We start from the raw sequence: 20193 nt of genomic DNA, 5'->3' as shown, positions 1-20193 counted from the left end.
AGTCTTCTGTGTTGCCTAGATTCTGTAATACTGGCATATTTGTTGCAGGAAAACACCTTTTTCCGTTATGATGAAATAAGCATGACAGGATTGGAAAAAAAAACATCTACAAGAAATGAGAGTCCCACAGAACGAATCTAGCCAATTTGGCAGTAAATATATAATTAAATAGTTGGAAAAAAAATAGGATATTGGCACTTTTCTCAAGAAGGAAGCTAATATAAGACGTTTGGTCCTCCATAGTGTACCTAACAGTGGGTACAATATTAAATTCAAACGACGTCGTAGATTAATTATAGATGATAGATCATCTCTAAAAACTCCATTGGCTGTCTAGCCTGGACAAACTTCACTCCTCCCTCTGACTCTGCAACACAAGTCTCTCTCTCTAGCACGGCGGCCATGGATGACCTTCCATTACAGAAGATACAAATATCGGGCCCCACGTTAGCCTCTTTGATCCAACGTTTCTCTTCCTCTCCAGGTGACGTAGATGGCGTCCTCTTCGGCCACGTCACCCACATCACTCCCTCCTCCTTCTCCGACGACCCTGCCACCGTCGCCGACGCCGCCACCACCTCCTCCGACTCCCCCACCCTCGTCGCCACGATCACCTCCTTCTTCTGCTCCACCTCCACCTCCACCTTCTATGACTCCACAGGTCACCTCAACGTCCTCTCTCTCCGCCGCCTCGTCTCCCCCGACCGAACCCCCCTCATCGGTTGGTTCTCCGGCCGCCGTAAAACCCCCCTCCGCCCTTCCTTGCGTGAGTCCTCCGTCACATCCTCTCTCTCCTCCAAAATCCAATTTTCTTTCCAAATCGAGAACTCCCCCAAATCCTACACTCTCTCCCCATGCATCTTCCTCCTCCTCACGACGCCGTTTCAAGATCAACTGATCCACACACATGAATACCGTGCATACCAGTTCCGTTTATCCACCGACTCCTTTGAGCCCAAAACCCTAGATGTGGTCAACATTGGACCGGCATTTCGAGGGCATTACGGTCTGTTTTGCCCTAATTCACCGTTTCCGTCGTTGTCGTGTGAATTGAGGAATGTGAATGCATCATCGATGGTGGTGGAGGATGGGAAGAGTGAGGCTGAGAATTTGAAGAGTGTGAAGATGGGTTCTAAGGATCAGAAGGAGTTGAATATGTGTGCAGAAGGGTTCGAGGTTGCTCGGTTGAGTCGGCTGATGGGGTCGGAGGCAACAAATTATACAGCGGAGTTGGAGGAATTGTACAAGAAGATGCTATCGAAGCTTGATGGGTTGGCGAGGCTTGTGGAAAAGAGTTCAGCTAAGGTTCTTGAACAGGTGACAATGTGGTATATTTTGCAATGAATAGACTAGGGTTTGGCTTAGGCCATTATTAAATTGGTCAATTGAGTTATTGTCACTACATTTCCAATAAGAACTTCTCATGTAAATAGTTTTAGTGCAACTAAAAGGTTCAAGTTCCATATTTTGACAGGAAAATCACAATATGAAATTGAGACACAAAGTTGCTGCCTTGGAATTCAAAGTTGCTGGCTTGGAATGATTATTTGCGGCTTAGTGGTGTTATATTTGGTTCTTTGAAGGTACAGAGATATGTCATTGTTAGATATTGAGGGTAATTATCTTTGATAATCATTCACTTTACTTCTTTCAGCAAATTCTTATTAAAAGAAATGAGATTGAATATAATGAGGTGTTATTACAACTTTGCTCTGATGAAATTGATGACATATAACACACATAATAGTGTTCTGGTATAGTGTGTCCTGCTTGTTCGAATCTTTCTATTGTGTATTTGTGTGCAAAGTTGTTACTTTGGATGAAGTGCCAAATTTATATAACTAAATCACATTTCTAACTATGTTTTAAGAGAGAGAGAATACTTTAGATATATTAAGTTGAACCCAAATTGATGTTAGAAGCTCTCTAATAGTTTATTAGCCTCAACCAAAATATTTATACTTCTATATTTCTACCACCTCATATGAAATAATTGTTCCCATGCATAAAATGTGTTTCTGTTTTAGGTCCTTCTTCATATCCTTATTTTTCATTGAACGCGTTTAGACTGCATTGCAGTAAATACAGCAGTCCCACGTGTTCCTATTTTTAGCCTTCTTTCAATTATCTTGTGTGGGCATGATATTGGGTTGCTTTATTTTAGTATGAATCAACCTCCTCTTTAGCTACCGTGAAAATGAGAGGATTTCACAAAGTAGTAATTCAAGCGTCTACTTTCTCTAGAGTGCGTGAATATGCTTCTTTTGTTTCTATCATTCAAAATTAGGTCGAAATGAGATCATTGTCATGAGCGTGTGAATATGCTTCTTTTGCTTCTATCATTCAAAATTAGGTGGAAATGAGATCATTGTCATGATGGAGTTCTTTCATGGATGTAGTAGCAAATTATTGCTGACGCCCATCTTTTTATAGGTCCATACTTGAGTTCATGTCAACAAACGCTTAATTACTTATTCCCAAGTGTTTATTCCTCATAACGTCAGGGATACATTTTTGGAATAACGATTTGTTGAGTTGAGTGTTTGTATTCCTCTTTTATTATTATTATTATTACTTTTTTTTTAGCACCACCCCGTAATGAAGGAACTTTTGTTTATCTTTTTTTTTTTATTGATAACTGAGGAACTTTTACCTACCTACTTGTAATGCATCCATTTGTTGTAGACACATTGCTTCTAGGGGCCATTTAGCTAATGTTCACTCGTTTCTATCCAACACAATGTGTAGCTTTAGGAACTGGCTCAATATTGCAACTTTTCTGTTCATTGAGGCTTGCCTTAATGTTTCATGCTAGTTGCTCGCCTAATTCAACCTTTACCTTGTTTGGGCGAAAAAATGGATGGTCGGATGTTGGAGACATGAAAAACATCGCAGTTGGAGTATAAATGACAAGTGATGGATGATGACATGAGCAACTGAGGTGAAATTGGATGAAAAGATCTAGAATGAAATATAAAATTAGAAATAATTGGATGTTATATATAATACATTTGAACTTAAAATTCCTGTATTTCAATGAGCAAATCAGTGGATCACTGGTTTGCGGTTCTGCATGGTGATGGTTGTGATAAAGAAAGTGGTGAGGACTGTAATATCCCACTGGGCATGGTATGGCAGTGGTGAAGGGGGGTGGTGTGGTGCCAATAAATGTATTAGCAGCTGTAGTTGTGCGACTAGCCGGCATTTATTTTTTACTGGTGATAATCTATTACCCGCCCCTAGGGATTTGTGCCACTGAATTTCTTTTCTTGAATCTGTTGTACGATTGTTCAAGTTCAAATCTTCTTTTGTTGTCTTGCATCCATAGAGGAAACAGATTTCAGCTGCCCCAAATTTTTTCTATAATGAAAAAGTTGCCTTTTCACTGTCCAGAGTAGTCGCCTTGACCGAATACTTATAGAAGTGAAGTATGGGGAAGCTCTAAGGGCTGGTGAAGTGTTGGTTTAAGTTTGGGAAAGTGAAGATACTGCTTTTCAATTGAAGATGACAAACTGAGAATTTTGTGTTCTTTTAAGGGAGTTTGAGAATGTTGTATATATTTTTTTTCCTTAAAAATAGATTTTCAATTAGACTTAGAAGGCTAAAAACTCCCTTCTGTTCCTTTCTGTTGTCAAAACAAAACTTCACATTCCCCTCACTAATGACCTCTGCCACTGTCAATTTCCCATTCAACCCCCTCTCAATTAAAAGCCATTGCCACTTTCAGTCTCTCTCGTCTCCCAAGTGTTTAACATGGAAGACACAACAAGATCCCAAAAATAAAACTTTGGAGATCGGACACAATAATTCTATGTAAGATGTAAGACTAAACCATGTGAAAAATCTAAATTGAGATATTTTGTTCCATTACTCATTGGGAATAGATCTGGTATTTGTGTTTGCTCGGTTGGTTTAGAAGCAGAAATTGAAAAACTAGAAATTGAAGAGAAGTGGCAAAAAATGAGGATTGTAAATGAAGCTTGCTGAAGCTGTTGTTATGGTGCTGTAATGTGTTTGTATGGTACATTGCAGTTGTTATTTCTAAGTAAGATTGATATATCCGTAACACGTTTGTACTCTCGTGTTTAACGGCCGGTATTTAAAACCATATTTAGTGTCTTGTCTTTCACACAGGTCTAAAGCATATAGAATGAAAGAGGATTGTGGTGGGAAGGCTGCCTATCTAAAACTTGCAGTCTACCTTGTGAACCTGGTCAGTCTTTGTCAATTTGAGTTTTTTTTTTTAAATTAAGACAACTTTTTCAGTATTGTAATGCTTCGAACTTGAAGCAGACTACTGGTGACTCGCTGAGTGTTTAATTATTTTCTATGTATGCATGCATACATCTTCGTGCTGTGTAGCGGCATTAAAATGAAAAGATGTATCAGTTCTCTATAATTTGCTGCCCTTCAGGCTTTTGTTTTCTCGTCTCTTATTTTTGCTATTTTCTTGTGCATCCCTAAAAACAGGAAGGTGCCCATCAAATCTTGCAGCTTGGCTTGTTGAATTCAATATATATAAAAATTATGCTGTTAAAGCTTCATGAGTTTGGATTTTTTGGTGTATTCAAGATGAAGACGATTACCTTGGAGTTATTTTGTGTGTACACCACCTGTGTTATTGTCATCATTTGTGTTCTATATGTTTTCTTCTTGGTTTGGTGCTTATATGTTGAAAGTGACAGAAAAATGGAATGGAAAAATGGACTTTTGGCTGTTCCGATCTCTTTGCTCAAATAATGGTTTCTTTATTGCCTGGGATCCGAGGACTTGTGCAGATTCACTGATACTGAAGTCTCTTTCTTATTTATTATTTGTTTTTCAAATGGCGGATGGTGACCGGGAAAGCCGGCATGAATCCATCAACCTAATATTTAAGTATGAGTATAAAATCTTCAATTTTAAAGAATGAGAAATTAAGGATGGTTGGTTAATACCTGTTTAATCTGTTTATTCTTTTTAATGATAATATCTACAATCGCTACAACAGCCAGTGCAACAGAAATTGAGAGTCTCAAACCAATTTCCCAAATCAGCCAAACAATTGTTCTCATGGGGGCCTGTTTGTCCACGGAAGAAGAATAAACGCCATCTTAAGGTTTCCACAGAATAAATCAATCCAAATTTGATGGGTCCTATTAGATGCTGCTAAGCTGGCATGCTTGACCAAAACATATTGGAAACACAAACATGCAATGTAACTCTCCACTGAGCTGTTCAAGGATACAAAGGAGGACTTAAAGATTATATAATTTTAACTTCGCAATTCAATCAGGATTCTTTTTTTCCCTAAATAATTCAATGAGGATTTATTTGAGAGCAAATAAGATTCTGCATCATCCAACAACATGAGGCCAGCATGTGACCAGTCCAAACTAATTGGGGATACAATTTTTAGAGTAAGATGCGAATACCTACTAATAAATGCAAAAACTTAAAAGCCCATTACCAATTACAAAATTATATGCCAGTGTTAGAAAAGCACTAAATAAAAATAATAATAAATAAATAAAAAAGCAAGTACTGAAACTAGATATGATTGGTTGCCACTTGCCACTGAAACATGTAATAATCAATTTAACAAGCAGTTGGTAAAAAATATTCTTACATTTCGCGGAGATCAAGTTGACGGATGTTGTATTGTAGAAGATCTAAACAATAAACATGTTAAGCCGCCAGAGAGTCTGGAGAGAAGCAAAAAGATATTCTGATCTAAGAATCTTTTGTTTTTCCTATTTGGGTCAAATCTGGAAAGTAAGAAAAAGTGGGTTCAAATCTACCCAATGATGACTAAATTCTGGAAAAGAAGACATTTGCCTCTAGAACCATTTCCACCACCTCTTGACAGCATTAAACATTTAACATCCAATATTTTCATAGTGGCCGCAATATATCTTCCCGATAACCGACTAGCAGCTACCTAAAAGCCATTCCCACCTGTGGAATTGGCTAGCCCCCAAGATATTGTTATGTAAAAACCAATAGGCATTGCTGCAAGTAAGTTGCCTGATACGAATAAATATATGGACTGCTTCTCATGTCATGCCCAATGGCATTGACCATCATGTGCAAACAATGGAAAAAACTGGATGGTCAGTTTATGCAGATCAGACACCTTCCTGAAGCAATTTCCATGGTCCACCTTTTCTTCCTAATCTGGGATGTAGAAGCAAGTATCAGAGAAAGATGCAGTGTAGGAATAAATTAGTGTTTTAATTGCCACAGCTTATTACATTGAAACAGAGTGAATCAGGATTAAAGTTTCAATAAGTCATTCCTCAAAAGTAACCAATTATCTTACACTTTGAAAAGAGACATGAGAAACAACAAGGACAATATCATTAGACACCCCGTCCCTCTGAAACTTGAAGGCCATCCCCCAACAAAAAGTGGATGATCATGCAAAGGTAAGTCTCGTGTATTCTTATGTAACATTTCGATAGTTATTGCATCATCAACTATATTCTATAAATTAGAAATAAAAAAGAGCAGAGATCAGTTTACCTCCAGATTCCAGCTACTACACGCAAAGTCATGAAGAGAAACAACCCTGCCCACACTCCAGCAAGCCCATATATGGGAGCAGCCACAAGTAAGAACACTGAAGATATTATACCGACAAGCACCTGCTCATCATGAATAAGGAGTTAAGAAAGAAACAAATAAAATGGAGAAACTGAAATACCATAAAGCTAGGGAAAAGTGGCACCATGGAGTATGCAGCGTATCCAAAGTCTGAAACCCCATAGTAGAGCCCATCGAGAACAAAAGCAAGAGCATTCAATGGCTGAGATCCAGCAACAAACTGCAAAATAAAGTCGAAATCAAATTTCATTTCTAGTGGTAAGTCTATCTTGGCATGAGCTTGACATGTATAACGAAATCTAGAAAATTCAGAAAAGAAATTCATGAAGTCCTGTTTTGAGATTTCCCTGCCAAACCTGTCTCCAGAAATAGATAATATCAACCATTGGTCTGTTGCATTACATTCCTTAATAAATATAATTCCAAAAGCTGGAATTACATAAATAAATGGAAAGGAGAGACCAAAAATCCCAAGAAAATAATGACAACGATCATCACCAGTATTCCACTTTATTTTTTTCATCAGTGAAACAGTGAACATGATTATGTGCAGCGTTCAAGATCATCTCACTGAGAAGGGCAAATTTATTGTTATCACTGAAGGAAGCAAAAAAACCTTCTACACTAGAGAAATCCCGTAAACGATGAATTTAGACATAAGAGACTATTTAGAAGGAATTGCCTATATAGGCAGCAATTCACTACACTGGCCAGAATCTAATATTAAACAACCACCTTTTTTTTTTCGGAAGTTAAACAACCACTTGCCAGAAAGGATTAAGCTGTCAGGAAATTAAGAGGCAGAGAGACAGAAAGAAGTTATAAAACAACAAAAATGTGACAGAATAGGAAACGTGCAAATGGAGAAACATGATCCCAACAATATATATCAAGTTCTACATTTGTAAGATAATAGGTGTATGAAGTCTCCACCCTACCCAAACCTGGCCGAGTCTGCCCAATTGACATGATGAAACTGAATTTTTTTCAAAGAATCTGTAAGTAGTAGTTTCTAGCTGTTGTTGAGGAACAAACTATCTAGCATGTAGGCTATAAAATGTGAATACGTTTACAACAATAATATTATGAACAGATAAAATAACAATAATAATAATAAAGAAAATAAAAAACATTAATGTTGAATCATTGACTATGAAGCACGACACAAACATAGGACACAAGTACGATACGACACGGACATGATGATACATCAAATCTCAAAAAAATTGGACACGGATACGGCAATAAAATATTATATATATATATATATATATATATATATATATATATATTAACTAATTTCTTTTTCACTTTCTCTGGGCACACTAGCATTCCATAATTATTTAAAGAATATAAGGGTCCATGGGTCAAATTTCACATACGGGTCACAAATAAAGAAGTATTCTTAACCTCATATAACTTTGTTTACAAAAATAATAGCCTTAACCTAGGGACCAAACACAAAAAGTAGAAGTTTTAATCTAGGAACAAAACACGGTAAAAGGAGATAAGGTTTTACTTATCCCCTCCCTCTTTCTCATTCACGAACTTGGATGCGTATCTCACTCTTCGGGTGGTCCTTCTCCGGCCCTCATCTCCTCTGTCTCTTCAAGGTTTTTCATCTTTTCATCAGACAAAGGTTGTATAGAAGAACAGATCTTCGGCAAAGAAGAACAGATTTGTAAATTTAATTGTATTATTTCAATTTATAGTTGAATCTTCTCCATGAACTCTTTCTTGTGTATTATATATATATATATATATATATATATATATATATATACAACAAATATACACAGATCTATATATATATATATATAGTAGTGTTCAATTGCTCTCTGGTGAGTAGAGAGTTATATACTCACTTTTAATAGTGGCCTTAGGATCTAATCCGACGGACAACCTTCCTTTCACTATCTTTAGGAAACTTAATAATTCTATCAATTACCATCCAATTGAAATGACGAAAGTAGACACCCATTTAAAGAAAACAAAAATAAATTTAATTTGCTACTATATTTGTCAATTGAACATTAGGAATCAAATAAAACACTGGCAATTTAGTGTTTGACAGAAAATCAATTAAAGTCTAAGATGGTTTAAAATTATTTAAGTTTGACAGCATAGTACTTCTTTTTTCTCAGTTCATGGTTAATCTGACCTGTTTTTTTTTTTTTTTTTCTTCCCTTTTTTTTTTTTTCCCTCCTCCTCCTTTTATGAAGTCATGTGTTGTGATTTGTAATATCTAGGGTTGTATCATCTCTAACATTTATTATTCATGTGCCCAAAAAACGTAGATTAGAATTAGGTTTAAAGAACACAGTATCTTTATTAAAAGAACTCTAACCATCAAAACCTCAACCACAAATTCTTGTACTTATTAGTGATATGGCATCGAAACTGGCTACAGTATTTTTAGTGTAATTCAGAGAAGTCTTTTTAGTGTAATTCTTGTAATTTAGATTTTTTTTTTTCTTTTTTCTTTTTTTTTTTTTTTTTTTTTTCTCTCTCTCTTCTTTGCACAAAGTACACAATAATCTCTAATTTTATTTTTTGGGCAGAAGAGGCTTGCTAATTTTTTATTTGATTCCGACGTGTTCAATTGCCCAAATTAGTTATAAAATATTTTATTTTTGTTTCCTTTAAGGGAGTGTCTACTTTTGTCATTTCAATTAGATGGTAACTGAAAGAATTATTAAGTTTCCTAAATACAATGAAAGGAAGGTTATCCGTCGGATTAGATCCTAAGGTCACTATTAAAAGTGAGTATATAACTCTCTACTCACCAGAGAGCAATTGAACACTACTGTGTGTGTGTGTGTATATATATATATATATATATATATATATATATTATCATCTTCTTCTCTCTGTACAATATATAGATATATATTACAGCCGTGTCCTGTAATGTGTCGCCGGCGTGTCCTTGGAAGTGTCCGTTTTTTATTATTAGAAAAAAATCCCAGGAACAACATAAGCTAATCTATTGCAAAAGAGATGAGTGGTATCAGCTTCTTACCTACCAAAGGTTCTTACCTCCCAAAGGGAGGTCAGGAGTTCAAGTCTCAGAGGAGACAAGTGTGTGTGAGTACCAACTAGGAAAAAAAAACGTGTCGGACACGTGTCTAAGCATCCGACACGCATGTCCGACACAGACACGTTGGGTCACGTGTCGGTGCTTCATAGATCGTTGATGAACATTATTTAAGGTCAACATGCCAAGCGAACATGTAAATATCAAACCCAAGACCAGCCTATGAGTGAGCTATAAAATTAGGTGCGGCCAGCTAGATGGCTGTCAAAGTGAACTTAAGCCAAGTTCTAAGTGGACCAGACAGACCAAAATATGCCAACTGATCCCAACACTTTCAGCACAAGGGGCACAAAGAAGGCAAGCACCAGTGTTTCATTAGTAGATACTTCTTAGAGTGTAACCAGAAGGCACAAAGATCATCAACAAGACTCCATTCAAATGAGTGGCTTCTTACCAAGGTACCAGACCATGCAATTTCCTGAACTTCCGAGTCTGTGGTAAATAAGCTAGAGATTGCTCCAAACCCCAGGAACAACATAACAGCCAAGGCAACTCCCGTTACTAAGCCAATCTATTGAAATTGAGATGAAAACAAAAGAGTCGGTGGGTTAGTTACAAATATTATCTCACCAAATAATTGATGCTAACTTACAATCACAATAACAATGAGAAGGTAGGAATACAGTTAACCTGTAAAACTTTATAAATCAGTTCGCGTGCTTGACCATAATTCCCTTGGGAGTAAGTACTGGCAAGAAGAGCCTGTGAAAGGAACATCAATACAGTGATTAACAGAATCGAAGAGTTTTCAACCACTAATACTAAAACATTGTGCATATGATTGGATACGTATGACCGACCATGAGACAAAAGAACAGATATAGAAGAAGCCTTTTTCCTACAACTATAAAACTCTTCCTTCCAAGCTAGTTTGAATTACTTCCACAGCCATTATTTTCAGAGCTTCTCCAGGTTTATTGACCTGACTTTTATTTCAGTATATTGGCCCATTTATTGTATTTCGTATTTTAACTATATCCTCTAATAAAAACAAACTCTTTTAGAATCTTAGTTATTAGTTCAACCATTTCCCTAACGTGGGCCTCTCAAGAATGCACCATCATTACAAACAATTACATATTATCAGAGCGCTGATGAGGTTCGAGCACAGGACCTTCCTTCCATAATTCCACATCAATAACCAATTACTCTAAAAGTTGGTAACATGGTACCAAAACAGGTAAACCTTGGGTTAAAACTCTAACACTTCCATGATAATATATAATATATTCATGTGATTGGCCCACTTATGAAGTATCAAAATTAATAAGTGCACATAGACATTTAGAGCAGTGGCATCTATTTTGGGCAACCCAACCAAGTTGATAAAACTTGCAACAGAGACATGTTGAACCCATGACCAACTACACGTCAAGGGCACAATTAACCACTTGACAACATCACTGCTAGTGTTGACATAACTACCTTATATTACTTATCCATTACTTCAGCATTAAAATTTCTTGATATTTTCATAATACTAATTTGATAACAATAGATACTACACTACCCAGAATACATCTTTACATATATGTATATCTAAATACATAGACATATTTACATGTATGCATATATGTATTATGTAGGCACTTGGGTGCCAACCCAGACCCTAAGTATTTCAAATTTGATGCACTTTACGCTCTCGTTCCTCACCTTGCATTATTGGTACCCAAACTCAGCACACTCATTTGTCTATATGTGTATGAAATGACATAATGCTTAGTCTATGTTACATGGACTCTTCAAAAGTAGTTGAAGTACCGGTGTAGGACACATAATACTCAAACAGGGGTATGAGATGTGTCCGACACTTTTAGTTGGACATGCACCTAAAAAGCTTATTCAATGATTTTATTTTATTATATTAATGTCTCAAAGCAAGTAAAATGCCTATACTAAACACCATGTACCATATAGAAATCATTTTAATCTATAAAATAAAGCTCAATTATGAACTAATGTGAAATTTTAGCAGTGTTTCTGTGTTCATCTGTTTGGGAATTTGATATCTCTGATGCTTGGATACATAACCACAGCTGACACGCGTAACAGAGTCCAGGTAACATACGTCGATGTACAAATTCTTTACCTGCCCTGCAAGTGCTAAAGCATCAGTAAGCAAAGATACTGCCAACCAAACTTGTAAGCAGATCTGATGACCAGCCATAGGTATGGGGCCCTCCCTTGCAGCCATAGATGTAGCTAGCGTCAAGGTTAGAAGCACTGCCACAGTCCTGCCAATTAAAAGTCCACCTGCAAAATGAGAGGATTGGATCTCGCATTTAAGAGACTTTGTATATAGCATTACATGATACTTCCAAAATAGCTTTGCATCTACAACAAGTGCAGACAATATGATCATCATGTGTTCCAAAATAACATATTTCCTTAACTGCGAAAAGTGTTTGACTAAAAAAACTATCATGATTTAGGATACTTATATATTTTTTATATATGTATGTATCTATAGAGAGAGAGAGAGAGAGAGAGAGAGAGAAAGGAAGAAGACCTAGACAAGAGGTCTACATTAAACTGATTGAACTCAAATTTCCACGCTAATTTGAAGGCACACATAGTGATGACAACAACACATCAACCTCCTATGTTGACAGGATCAACTCTGCAAACAGCTCTGTTAGCATATAGTTTTTGTAAACTCTTTAGTTACACTTGAAAGCAGTCTCATGCCCCTTGATGGTTGGTTTCCATTCAATTAGTAGACCATCTTTTACAAGTGGAATTAGTTTAGAAAGAAAATTGACAAATTTTTCTGCACACCCACCATTTTAATCTGTCTATCAAGGACCACATACTGATTATTGACTAATTGAATAAAGCATGAGATATCAGATGGTTAAAGTGAAGTCAGCCAAATTAAATTTTGATTGCAAAACAGTTGCATTCTCCAGACAAGCACGGCCTGAATCTGATTTTCAGGGTCCTGTCTTGTCTTTGACCAATAACTGAAAATCACTTGGTGACACGTCCACCATAAATCTGTGCAACTGTGCAAATAGCCTACTGTGCTAAATTAGATGAAAAATGATACCCACAGATATGCATGTAAGCAAGCCAATGATAGTGATGTGGATGTGGTAGGATGAAAATAGAGGCACAAGTATGAAGAAAAACAAGAAAAATCAGCGGCTATAATTTCTGAATCAGTATTCCAACCCCACTAAAAACAACAATTCCAATAAAGAGTAGATTATCCAATAGACAATCCCCAAACAACTAAGCAACCAAAGAAGAACAAACGATGTGCTGAAAATAAAAGAAATTTTGTGGAAGAACTTCAAAAAATTTATTTCCTTGTGATGCAATAGAATTGCTACCTGGAAACTCCCAACAGATTGATATGGAATTGCCGTATACTTATAACTAGATTATTGTGATAATATACACTAGCATTGACAAAATTATGTGACAACAGAACCATGGATTTACACACACACACAAATGTCCGAAAGTTCATTTTGTCTACATCTATTATAACAATTCAGTACCAGATGAACATGACTAACAAAACCAAACCTTGTTGCCAGATATTAAGTAAAGATGCAAATTCATCAAAAATATGAAATTTGTTGCATTAGTTGATTCAAAAAAGTTAACACATCTCAAAATTTGAATTGCATTTCCACTTTTTCATGGTACCCATAATCTAGGAAGCACAGATACGGATACGAATATGATACGATACGGGTATGGCGATACAGAAAATCTCAAATAAACAGGATACAACGATTAAAAAAATAATAAATTATATTTTTATATATAAAAAATAATAATTTTTGGTCAGTTTTTTAAAATATTACAAATCTAAATTCAATCACTAATATAACTTAGGGGTTGGTTTCACAAAACATAAAAAAAGTATCCCTGGTGATATATTTTGAACTTTTCTTAACAATTATACTATAATATTATTGTTTGAAAAGTTACATTTTAAGTTCAAAACTTGTTAAAAATGTGTTTTGAATTATTTGAAAAGTATTGGATACGTGGTCAAAGTATATAAGATATATCAGATACGTGGTCGAAGTATTTTAGAAGTATCAGATATAGGTTAAAATTAAAAAATATAATTTAAAATTGTGGATACGTTTAAGAAGTATCGGACACGTATCCGATAGTATCCAAGTGTCGGTATCTGATACAATACGGATACGTTAACCTTGTAGAAGTATCCGTGCTTCCTAGCCCATAACCCATCAGTCTTCTCCCAAGAAAACATTATTATGTTTAACCTTTTCGGATTTTCTCTTTCACAATGTAAACCTATCAGTCAATCTATTTTCCAATAGTTAGCAGAACTCACAATAACATGTTTCAATTAGTAACAAATGGCCTTTTAAAATTCATACAGAAAGGACTCCTTGGATTAGAAGAAGAGAATGCAAGTCAACCATCACTTTCTTCCATGTATAACTTGGGTTTCAAGAGACATACCAGATTTTAGATACCGGGCAACTCTTTTCCCATCAATATTTGGAGAAGCAAGTGATACTTCATCATTCAACTTCCATAGAAGGATGAAAGCAATCAAATATCTGACATGAAAGATAACAAGAGAAAACCATAAGGAGAATAAGAAATGAGTGCAACTAAAATATTTTCGAGTAATATCACGTGCAGAGCACAATTATATGTGTTAGTTTTACCACATCAATGACGTACTCAGAAATCACAGTAGAAATTGCAGCACCACTAATGCCAAGACCAAAGAGAAAAATCAAAATTGGATCCAATATTGCATTCAGTAAGTTGCCAGCACCTGGGCAATCCAGGGAAGATGTCTGTCATAAACTGAACTAGCCATTTCAACATGATAAAATATCTGTGAATTGGGACATATCTAGCATGAATTTACCATAACAGATTGCATGGAGTTATAACTTGTCATGCAAAGAAGTGTTGCCAACTGGCGACTTGCTGCAACCTTTCCCAATAACCAGTCAACTACTCAACCGTACTTGTTCAGAAATTGTAATATCCTAGTCTAGTAGGGTACTCTATCTTGCCTGGTTCACTTCTAGCAACTTTGCAGATTGAACCAGAATTAGGGAAGGAAATAAGTCGAGCTAATCCAATTCAAGTATTAATGCTTTCAAGTTTCTCTTGGCCGAATTTGGATTGAGCTTTGCCCTGCCCAAGGTTGACTACCTTGTTCAAGCTTGATAGGGATATGTTTGGCATAATTCTATTCATGAGCCTAACCAAGGTTGTTAGATAGCCTACTGGAAAATATGTTTATAGTAAAAATCTACTTCTCCGAACTTAAAAAAGTGATTACAAGTTCATAAAAGAACTTAGAAACAAATGATTCTTCATGACAAGACACTGACTCTATTTTGCAGGTACACATGTATATATGAAATACTTTCTGAAATGGAACCCAACTACAACTTAGCATAAATGAACCATGCTTACCCGTAGACAAGCTCGGCCTGTTAAGCAATCAAGCTTGGAAAATTTTGGAATTGGCTTGTAGAATTTCAGTGAGATCAGCAGTTCTCCAAAACAGTTGATCAGTGATCATCTCTTTGGCAGCTAAGCCCAAGCTGCTCACAAGTAGGTTTGTTCATTGGTAGACCCTCCCACAACCAACATTATCTCAAACCAAGGAGTGACTTGGACAAATCGACATGTGCCATATTCTAAGATGATCATGATGCTTATTGTTGCATAGTACAGAGTTGTGTTACATGGACTCACCTATTTCTCTTCATGCACCCATGTCGAAACAACACAAGTATAGGTATGGGAAATGTGTCCAAAACACGTACCCAAATTGGACACTCCAATTTTTCAATTGTAATGATGGAAGAAGGAAAGGCTCAAATTTATTAGTAGATAAGGATTTCCTAATTGTGAGATGGATGGGAATCTCTTTTTTCAGATCCTGTTTAATTTAAATTCTAATTGACTATACCTTAAAGAACAACGACATTATACATTACAATAATATATAACATATAATGTATTTAAATGACTAGAACAGGTGATGCAGAATGGATAGTCATAACAAGATTTCCATCAATGTGTCTACATAGTCGTACCCAATTTTCGGACACATTTCTTCGTATTGTAAGATTTAATATTAAGGAAGGTCAGATGCTGCATACAGCCGCATCGGATGCTTGTACCCAAGCCTATGCTGCATATTCAAGCAATTTATAGCGTTCACATCCCTGAGTTCCATCAAGGGATCAATCTTGATTAAAAAAGAGAGTATAATTAGCTAATAAAAGTACAATTCACGTAATTATTTCTAAATGTACACTGCTGAGAGTTAACATTGTTCCAAATGATGAATTGAATTGAAATGGGAGGATATATTCTCATTAAAATAAATAAATAAATAAATAAGGAAAAAAAAGAAAAAAGAATTGGATTGTATAAGAACTTAAACTATGATAACTTATGGTTGTCAATCACAATAATGAGTAAATTATTAAAATGCTGTAGTACTTGCCAACTGCATAAAGAGGTGTCTTTGTATCCTTAAATCCACGAAAAGTGCCTTGTGCAGCAAGTGCTATTACAATTGGTGGAGCACCAAAGGCCCTTAGGGAAAGAAATTGTTCAGCTGGTACCCGCATTGGGGAATCCTGCAACACAACAAACCTAGGTGAACATACAAACGATTAATCTTCAGTAATACTTATACATGCAACAAACAAGTTCCAAATTAACAAGAATATTAAACCAAGGCATGCCATCACTTGTACACAATAAATATCGAGCTATAGATCTTTCTTTCTTCACATTGTTAAAGGTAGTAATTAGAGTGACGTTATCTAGTGTGTGTGTGTCAGTGTGCATTACTACATGTTCTTAACCATATATACAGTAATTTGTGTGAAAAGATAAATGTCATTCGCAATTTCCATATAGGGTAAACAAATAATCTCTCTCCCAGACAATTATCATTGAAAACTTCAACTTCAAAGCTCTTCAAAATGCATTTCTTTTGCACACTTACATTTTAAAGCAAACAACCAACTGCCTTTCCTGATGCACCAACAAATTCCTCGCTAGATATGTTTTATAGCTCTATTATATAAATTTCCAAGGTATCAATATAATAAGAGCACCGCCTACAAATAAGAACACCATTGCCTAATGCAGATGTAATATACTTGTGCTATCAAGCCTGATAATGTGGGTCCAAAGCCAAAGAGCAACCACTTTGTGCAAATAATACTAAAGGTTATGTCTGTGTCCAATTTGCGACTGTTTGACCGGAACTTAATGTATGGGTTTCCCTAATTATGGCATGTATCTTACCTGGCTAATAAGGAATTTCTTAAATTATGATATAAATTAATCAATGATGTTTCTCCCTCTACAAAATTCACTTCCATAAGCTTGTGCAGAGGTGTTCCATAATAGTGTGACGCAAGAAGGCTTTGAAGCCATGGAATCTTTCACAAATTCACGATCAAACTACAACTAGAATTCTCCACACTCTAGGGATGGGAAGAAATATTCAACTCTACTCCAACAACCTCACCTTCCTTTCATGCAAAAAGAAAAGGGGGGAAAATCATAAGAAGAAGAAAAGGTGCTAAAAATGAGAAAAGGCCCAAGAGAACATTAATTGAAGTGGTGATAAAGACATGTTCATGTAAGCAGCTACACATAACTGGATCCTTCCTCTCTCTCATATCAAGTTAAGAATAATCATTTGGTAAATACGAGGAAGAAACAAAATGTCAAAGTTTTCATAATAACCCATGTAAATATGTTAAATTCACTAGGTTATAATATTAGAAAGAAAATAAGAATTGGAGAAATATAATAGTCCCATGGTACAGCTAATTAAGACGTACAACAGGTATACCCATGGTATTCATTAAGAAACCCGAGCCAACTGACAGTGCTACAGCTTCTGCAATGCCAATACCAGCAGCTAGTAGTAAAGAGGTCGAAACTGAAGGAATGACTTTCTTGCTTTCTTGGTCAGCCACTAATCTCAACAAACAGCAATGAAACCAAAATCTTTATTAGATTAATGCAGAAGATAATTTTACAAATAAAACTCAGGAATGTTGAACAATTTAAAAATCAAAACATTGTAGCTATTAATTAAAAAATACCTTGGTCAAATTTAACAGACTCATCGTTACCCTTTGTAACTAATGCCTGCTCTTCAGCAACAAAGGACGTGGTGACGTTGAGCAAAGGGACATTAAACAATTTTGACACCAAATTAAATACAGAAACCGATACACCAATTGCTGCCAGTTCAGCCGATCCTATAAAACAAATAGTGGTGAACAACAAACTCACTTGAACCAATAAAGATATAACTCAAAGCAAAAAATGCTGTAGATAAAACTTGAGACTCATTACCATCATCTTCAAATGTAACAAATATTTTTTACATTGCCCACAAACTGTTATGATTAAGAGTCGAGGATACCTCCAAGGATATATTGTGTGCAAAAATGCAACCAGTTAATATGGAAAAAATTATAGACCAAACCATAACCATGAAAAGAAAAAAGAAATTGCCATCTCCAACCCATTATGCAATGGAAAAGAAGCAAGGGTGGTGATTTTGCCATAATCAACCCAACAATCCACTCCATGATAGTAGAATCACACATCCCATGCCAATCCAACCACTTTTGCTAAGCCGACAATACCCACATGAATTATCTCTTGGGGATGCTAAGTAAGAAAATTCCAACCTTGCTTCCAAAGCCAAAAGCTCATTAACCTAAACCTAAAGCTCATTAACCTAAACTAATCAGAAGTCTGGATATAGACACATGATGCAAATTCTACACGACTAGGACAAATGAAAATACATATACAAATTAAATTTTATATAAATATTTTATGATTGTAACACAAACTAAAAACAGGAAAGCCCATTTTTGTCCACTTTGATGGCACTGAGGGCTGTAACCTAGTTGTATCTCCTCTACCTCCCAAAGGGTTTAAAGTACCCATAGGGGCAAAGTGAGTGTGAGTTATTTTACAAGAAAACAAATTCTGTCCACTTTGAGTATCATAGTCCAACAATAAATCAAAATGAATCAACTTATTATAATTAATATATATATATATACACACATATATATATATACCTATTACCAATATAACCAACAAATGATACCACTCTATGAAAAATGAATAGTTTCAGATTTCAAGAAGTAATAACTCATAATAATTCAAGTTTTTCACATATCTAATACAATAAGAACACCCATAAATGAAATAAAATAAAACAAAACAATCAAATTGAGTACCCAAATGGCCAACAAATGCGGTATCAACCAATGACGCGATTGGATCAGCGGCAAGAGCCAGTGCAGCAGGCAATGCAATAGCCAAAATCTCCATTCCAAGTTCATCAAACTTAAGCTTTTCTCTGCAAGCCCAAAAAAATAAAAAATCCTCATGCATAGAATGTTAATTTGTACAGGTCAATTATTTACATCCAATCATGGTAACTAGATTAAGTGTACCTTATTGGACGAAGAATAAAAGAAAATGAACTGGAAAACGATGAATCAGATGCCGAACTTGGGTCAGGTCTCTTGACCCCGTTACGAGATATTGGGGGTTTAGATTCTTGGGCCGAGGCATCGACAGAAGTGTTAGGGTTTTTGTGAGGTGAAGATTTAGGGACTGTCCGAGTACGAAGAGAGCAATTAGGGTTTTGTACCAGTGTTGCTGGAGGTTTGGAGGGTGGAATGGAAGAGTAGCATAAACAACTATTGTTGTGCTGCAGAGTGTGAACACGGAGGAGGTGGTGTGAGAGACCAATCGCCATGTTCAAATTGCTAGAGAGAGGAGAGAAATTACAAGGTTTAGATATGAGTTACGAGAGAGAGATTTTAAGGGGTTAAGATATTATTTGGAAGAACAGCGGAACCAGATGTTAGATCACTTATCTGTTCAACTAATTTAACGGTTAGAATGAGAGTTCAGAATTTTTGTAAATTATTTTACTATGTAATAAAAATTTGAACATCAAAACAAAATGTAAAATAAAACAGTATTAAAGTTAGGAAAATTGCAGAATGAAAAATTAAACAAACAATTGGGCCTCTCAGCATCATGTGTAACAATTGGGCTTCGTCTGAACATTGATTATTATTTTTTCTCAAAAGTAATACAACGGGCTATTGGAATTTAGACTAGCCCAACACTTGAACCCACCAACTGCTGTGGTGCCCACAATTCCTTTAGCCCCTTCACATTTTTAGACTGCAAACCATTTTTCTTATAAGAAAATAGAGGATCAATAAATCCTATAAAAATTGGAGGGGTCCGATGCCTCTCATCAGATGCAACAGTGAATATGTACACATAATATATGGATATAAATACATATATAGACATATATCACTCTGTGTCTCGTGATTCACAAGAAGTATGAAATACCTAAGACAAAATAAAAATAAAAATAAAATAGTTTAAAATAAAATAAATAAATAATAAGGGCATTTTTTTAAATTTATAAAAACCACAATTTTTTTTTTTTTTGT

General features: G+C 35.6%; 2 protein-coding genes across 8 annotated transcripts; one reads left to right on the top strand and one right to left on the bottom strand.

Annotated features, from left to right (window-relative positions):
- Window positions 1-243: 243 nt before the first annotated feature.
- LOC132313364 (uncharacterized) lies at window positions 244-4721 on the top strand. 6 transcript variants are annotated; one of them, XR_009483417.1, is made up of 4 exons: window positions 244-1317; window positions 1475-1583; window positions 4135-4213; window positions 4471-4721. XR_009483417.1 is itself a non-coding variant. In XM_059812092.1 (3 exons), the coding sequence occupies exons 1-2, from the start codon at window positions 403-405 to the stop codon at window positions 1541-1543; spliced, it is 984 nt and encodes a 327-aa protein (XP_059668075.1). In that variant the 5' UTR covers window positions 245-402; the 3' UTR covers window positions 1544-1583; window positions 4471-4721. The 6 variants fall into 6 exon arrangements, 1 of the variants encoding a protein (XP_059668075.1); XR_009483418.1 differs by having other exon boundaries at window positions 4116-4213; XR_009483414.1 differs by having other exon boundaries at window positions 245-1317; window positions 1475-1615.
- Window positions 4722-5557: 836 nt separating this feature from the next.
- LOC132313363 (protein DETOXIFICATION 44, chloroplastic) lies at window positions 5558-19603 on the bottom strand. Of its 2 annotated transcripts, XM_059812090.1 has the most exons (13): window positions 19168-19603; window positions 18949-19070; window positions 17788-17946; window positions 17521-17657; window positions 16161-16296; window positions 14363-14459; window positions 14135-14235; window positions 11772-11935; window positions 10313-10384; window positions 10077-10193; window positions 6710-6805; window positions 6505-6626; window positions 5558-6156 (listed from the first exon to the last, which is right to left on the bottom strand). In XM_059812090.1, the coding sequence occupies exons 1-13, from the start codon at window positions 19473-19475 to the stop codon at window positions 6108-6110; spliced, it is 1680 nt and encodes a 559-aa protein (XP_059668073.1). In that variant the 5' UTR covers window positions 19476-19603; the 3' UTR covers window positions 5558-6107. The 2 variants fall into 2 exon arrangements, with proteins under 2 accessions (XP_059668073.1, XP_059668074.1); XM_059812091.1 differs by lacking the exon at window positions 14363-14459 and having other exon boundaries at window positions 16157-16296.
- Window positions 19604-20193: the final 590 nt, after the last annotated feature.

The sequence above is a fragment of the Cornus florida genome, unplaced genomic scaffold (genome assembly GCF_030987335.1).
Source record: "Cornus florida cultivar Cherokee Brave unplaced genomic scaffold, ASM3098733v1 CherokeeBrave_3.0.0_Hap2_Chr06, whole genome shotgun sequence".
Taxonomy (NCBI): Eukaryota; Viridiplantae; Streptophyta; class Magnoliopsida; order Cornales; family Cornaceae; genus Cornus; species Cornus florida.
The sequence above is the reverse complement of the archived record's forward strand: the minus strand, read 5'-3'. Positions and strand labels throughout refer to the sequence as shown.

Coding starts and splice junctions, on each gene's coding strand:
- LOC132313364 (XM_059812092.1), top strand. CDS start 403: ATGGATGACCTTCCATTACAGAAGATACAAATATCGGGCCCCACGTTA. Junction 1,318..1,474: donor CAGCTAAGGTTCTTGAACAG/GTGACAATGTGG, acceptor ATATTTTGACAG/GAAAATCACAATATGAAATT.
- LOC132313363 (XM_059812090.1), bottom strand. CDS start 19,475: ATGGCGATTGGTCTCTCACACCACCTCCTCCGTGTTCACACTCTGCAG. Junction 17,658..17,787: donor GTCTGTTAAATTTGACCAAG/GTATTTTTTAAT, acceptor TGTTGAGATTAG/TGGCTGACCAAGAAAGCAAG. Junction 14,460..16,160: donor GACACCTCTTTATGCAGTTG/GCAAGTACTACA, acceptor TGGATTGCCCAG/GTGCTGGCAACTTACTGAAT.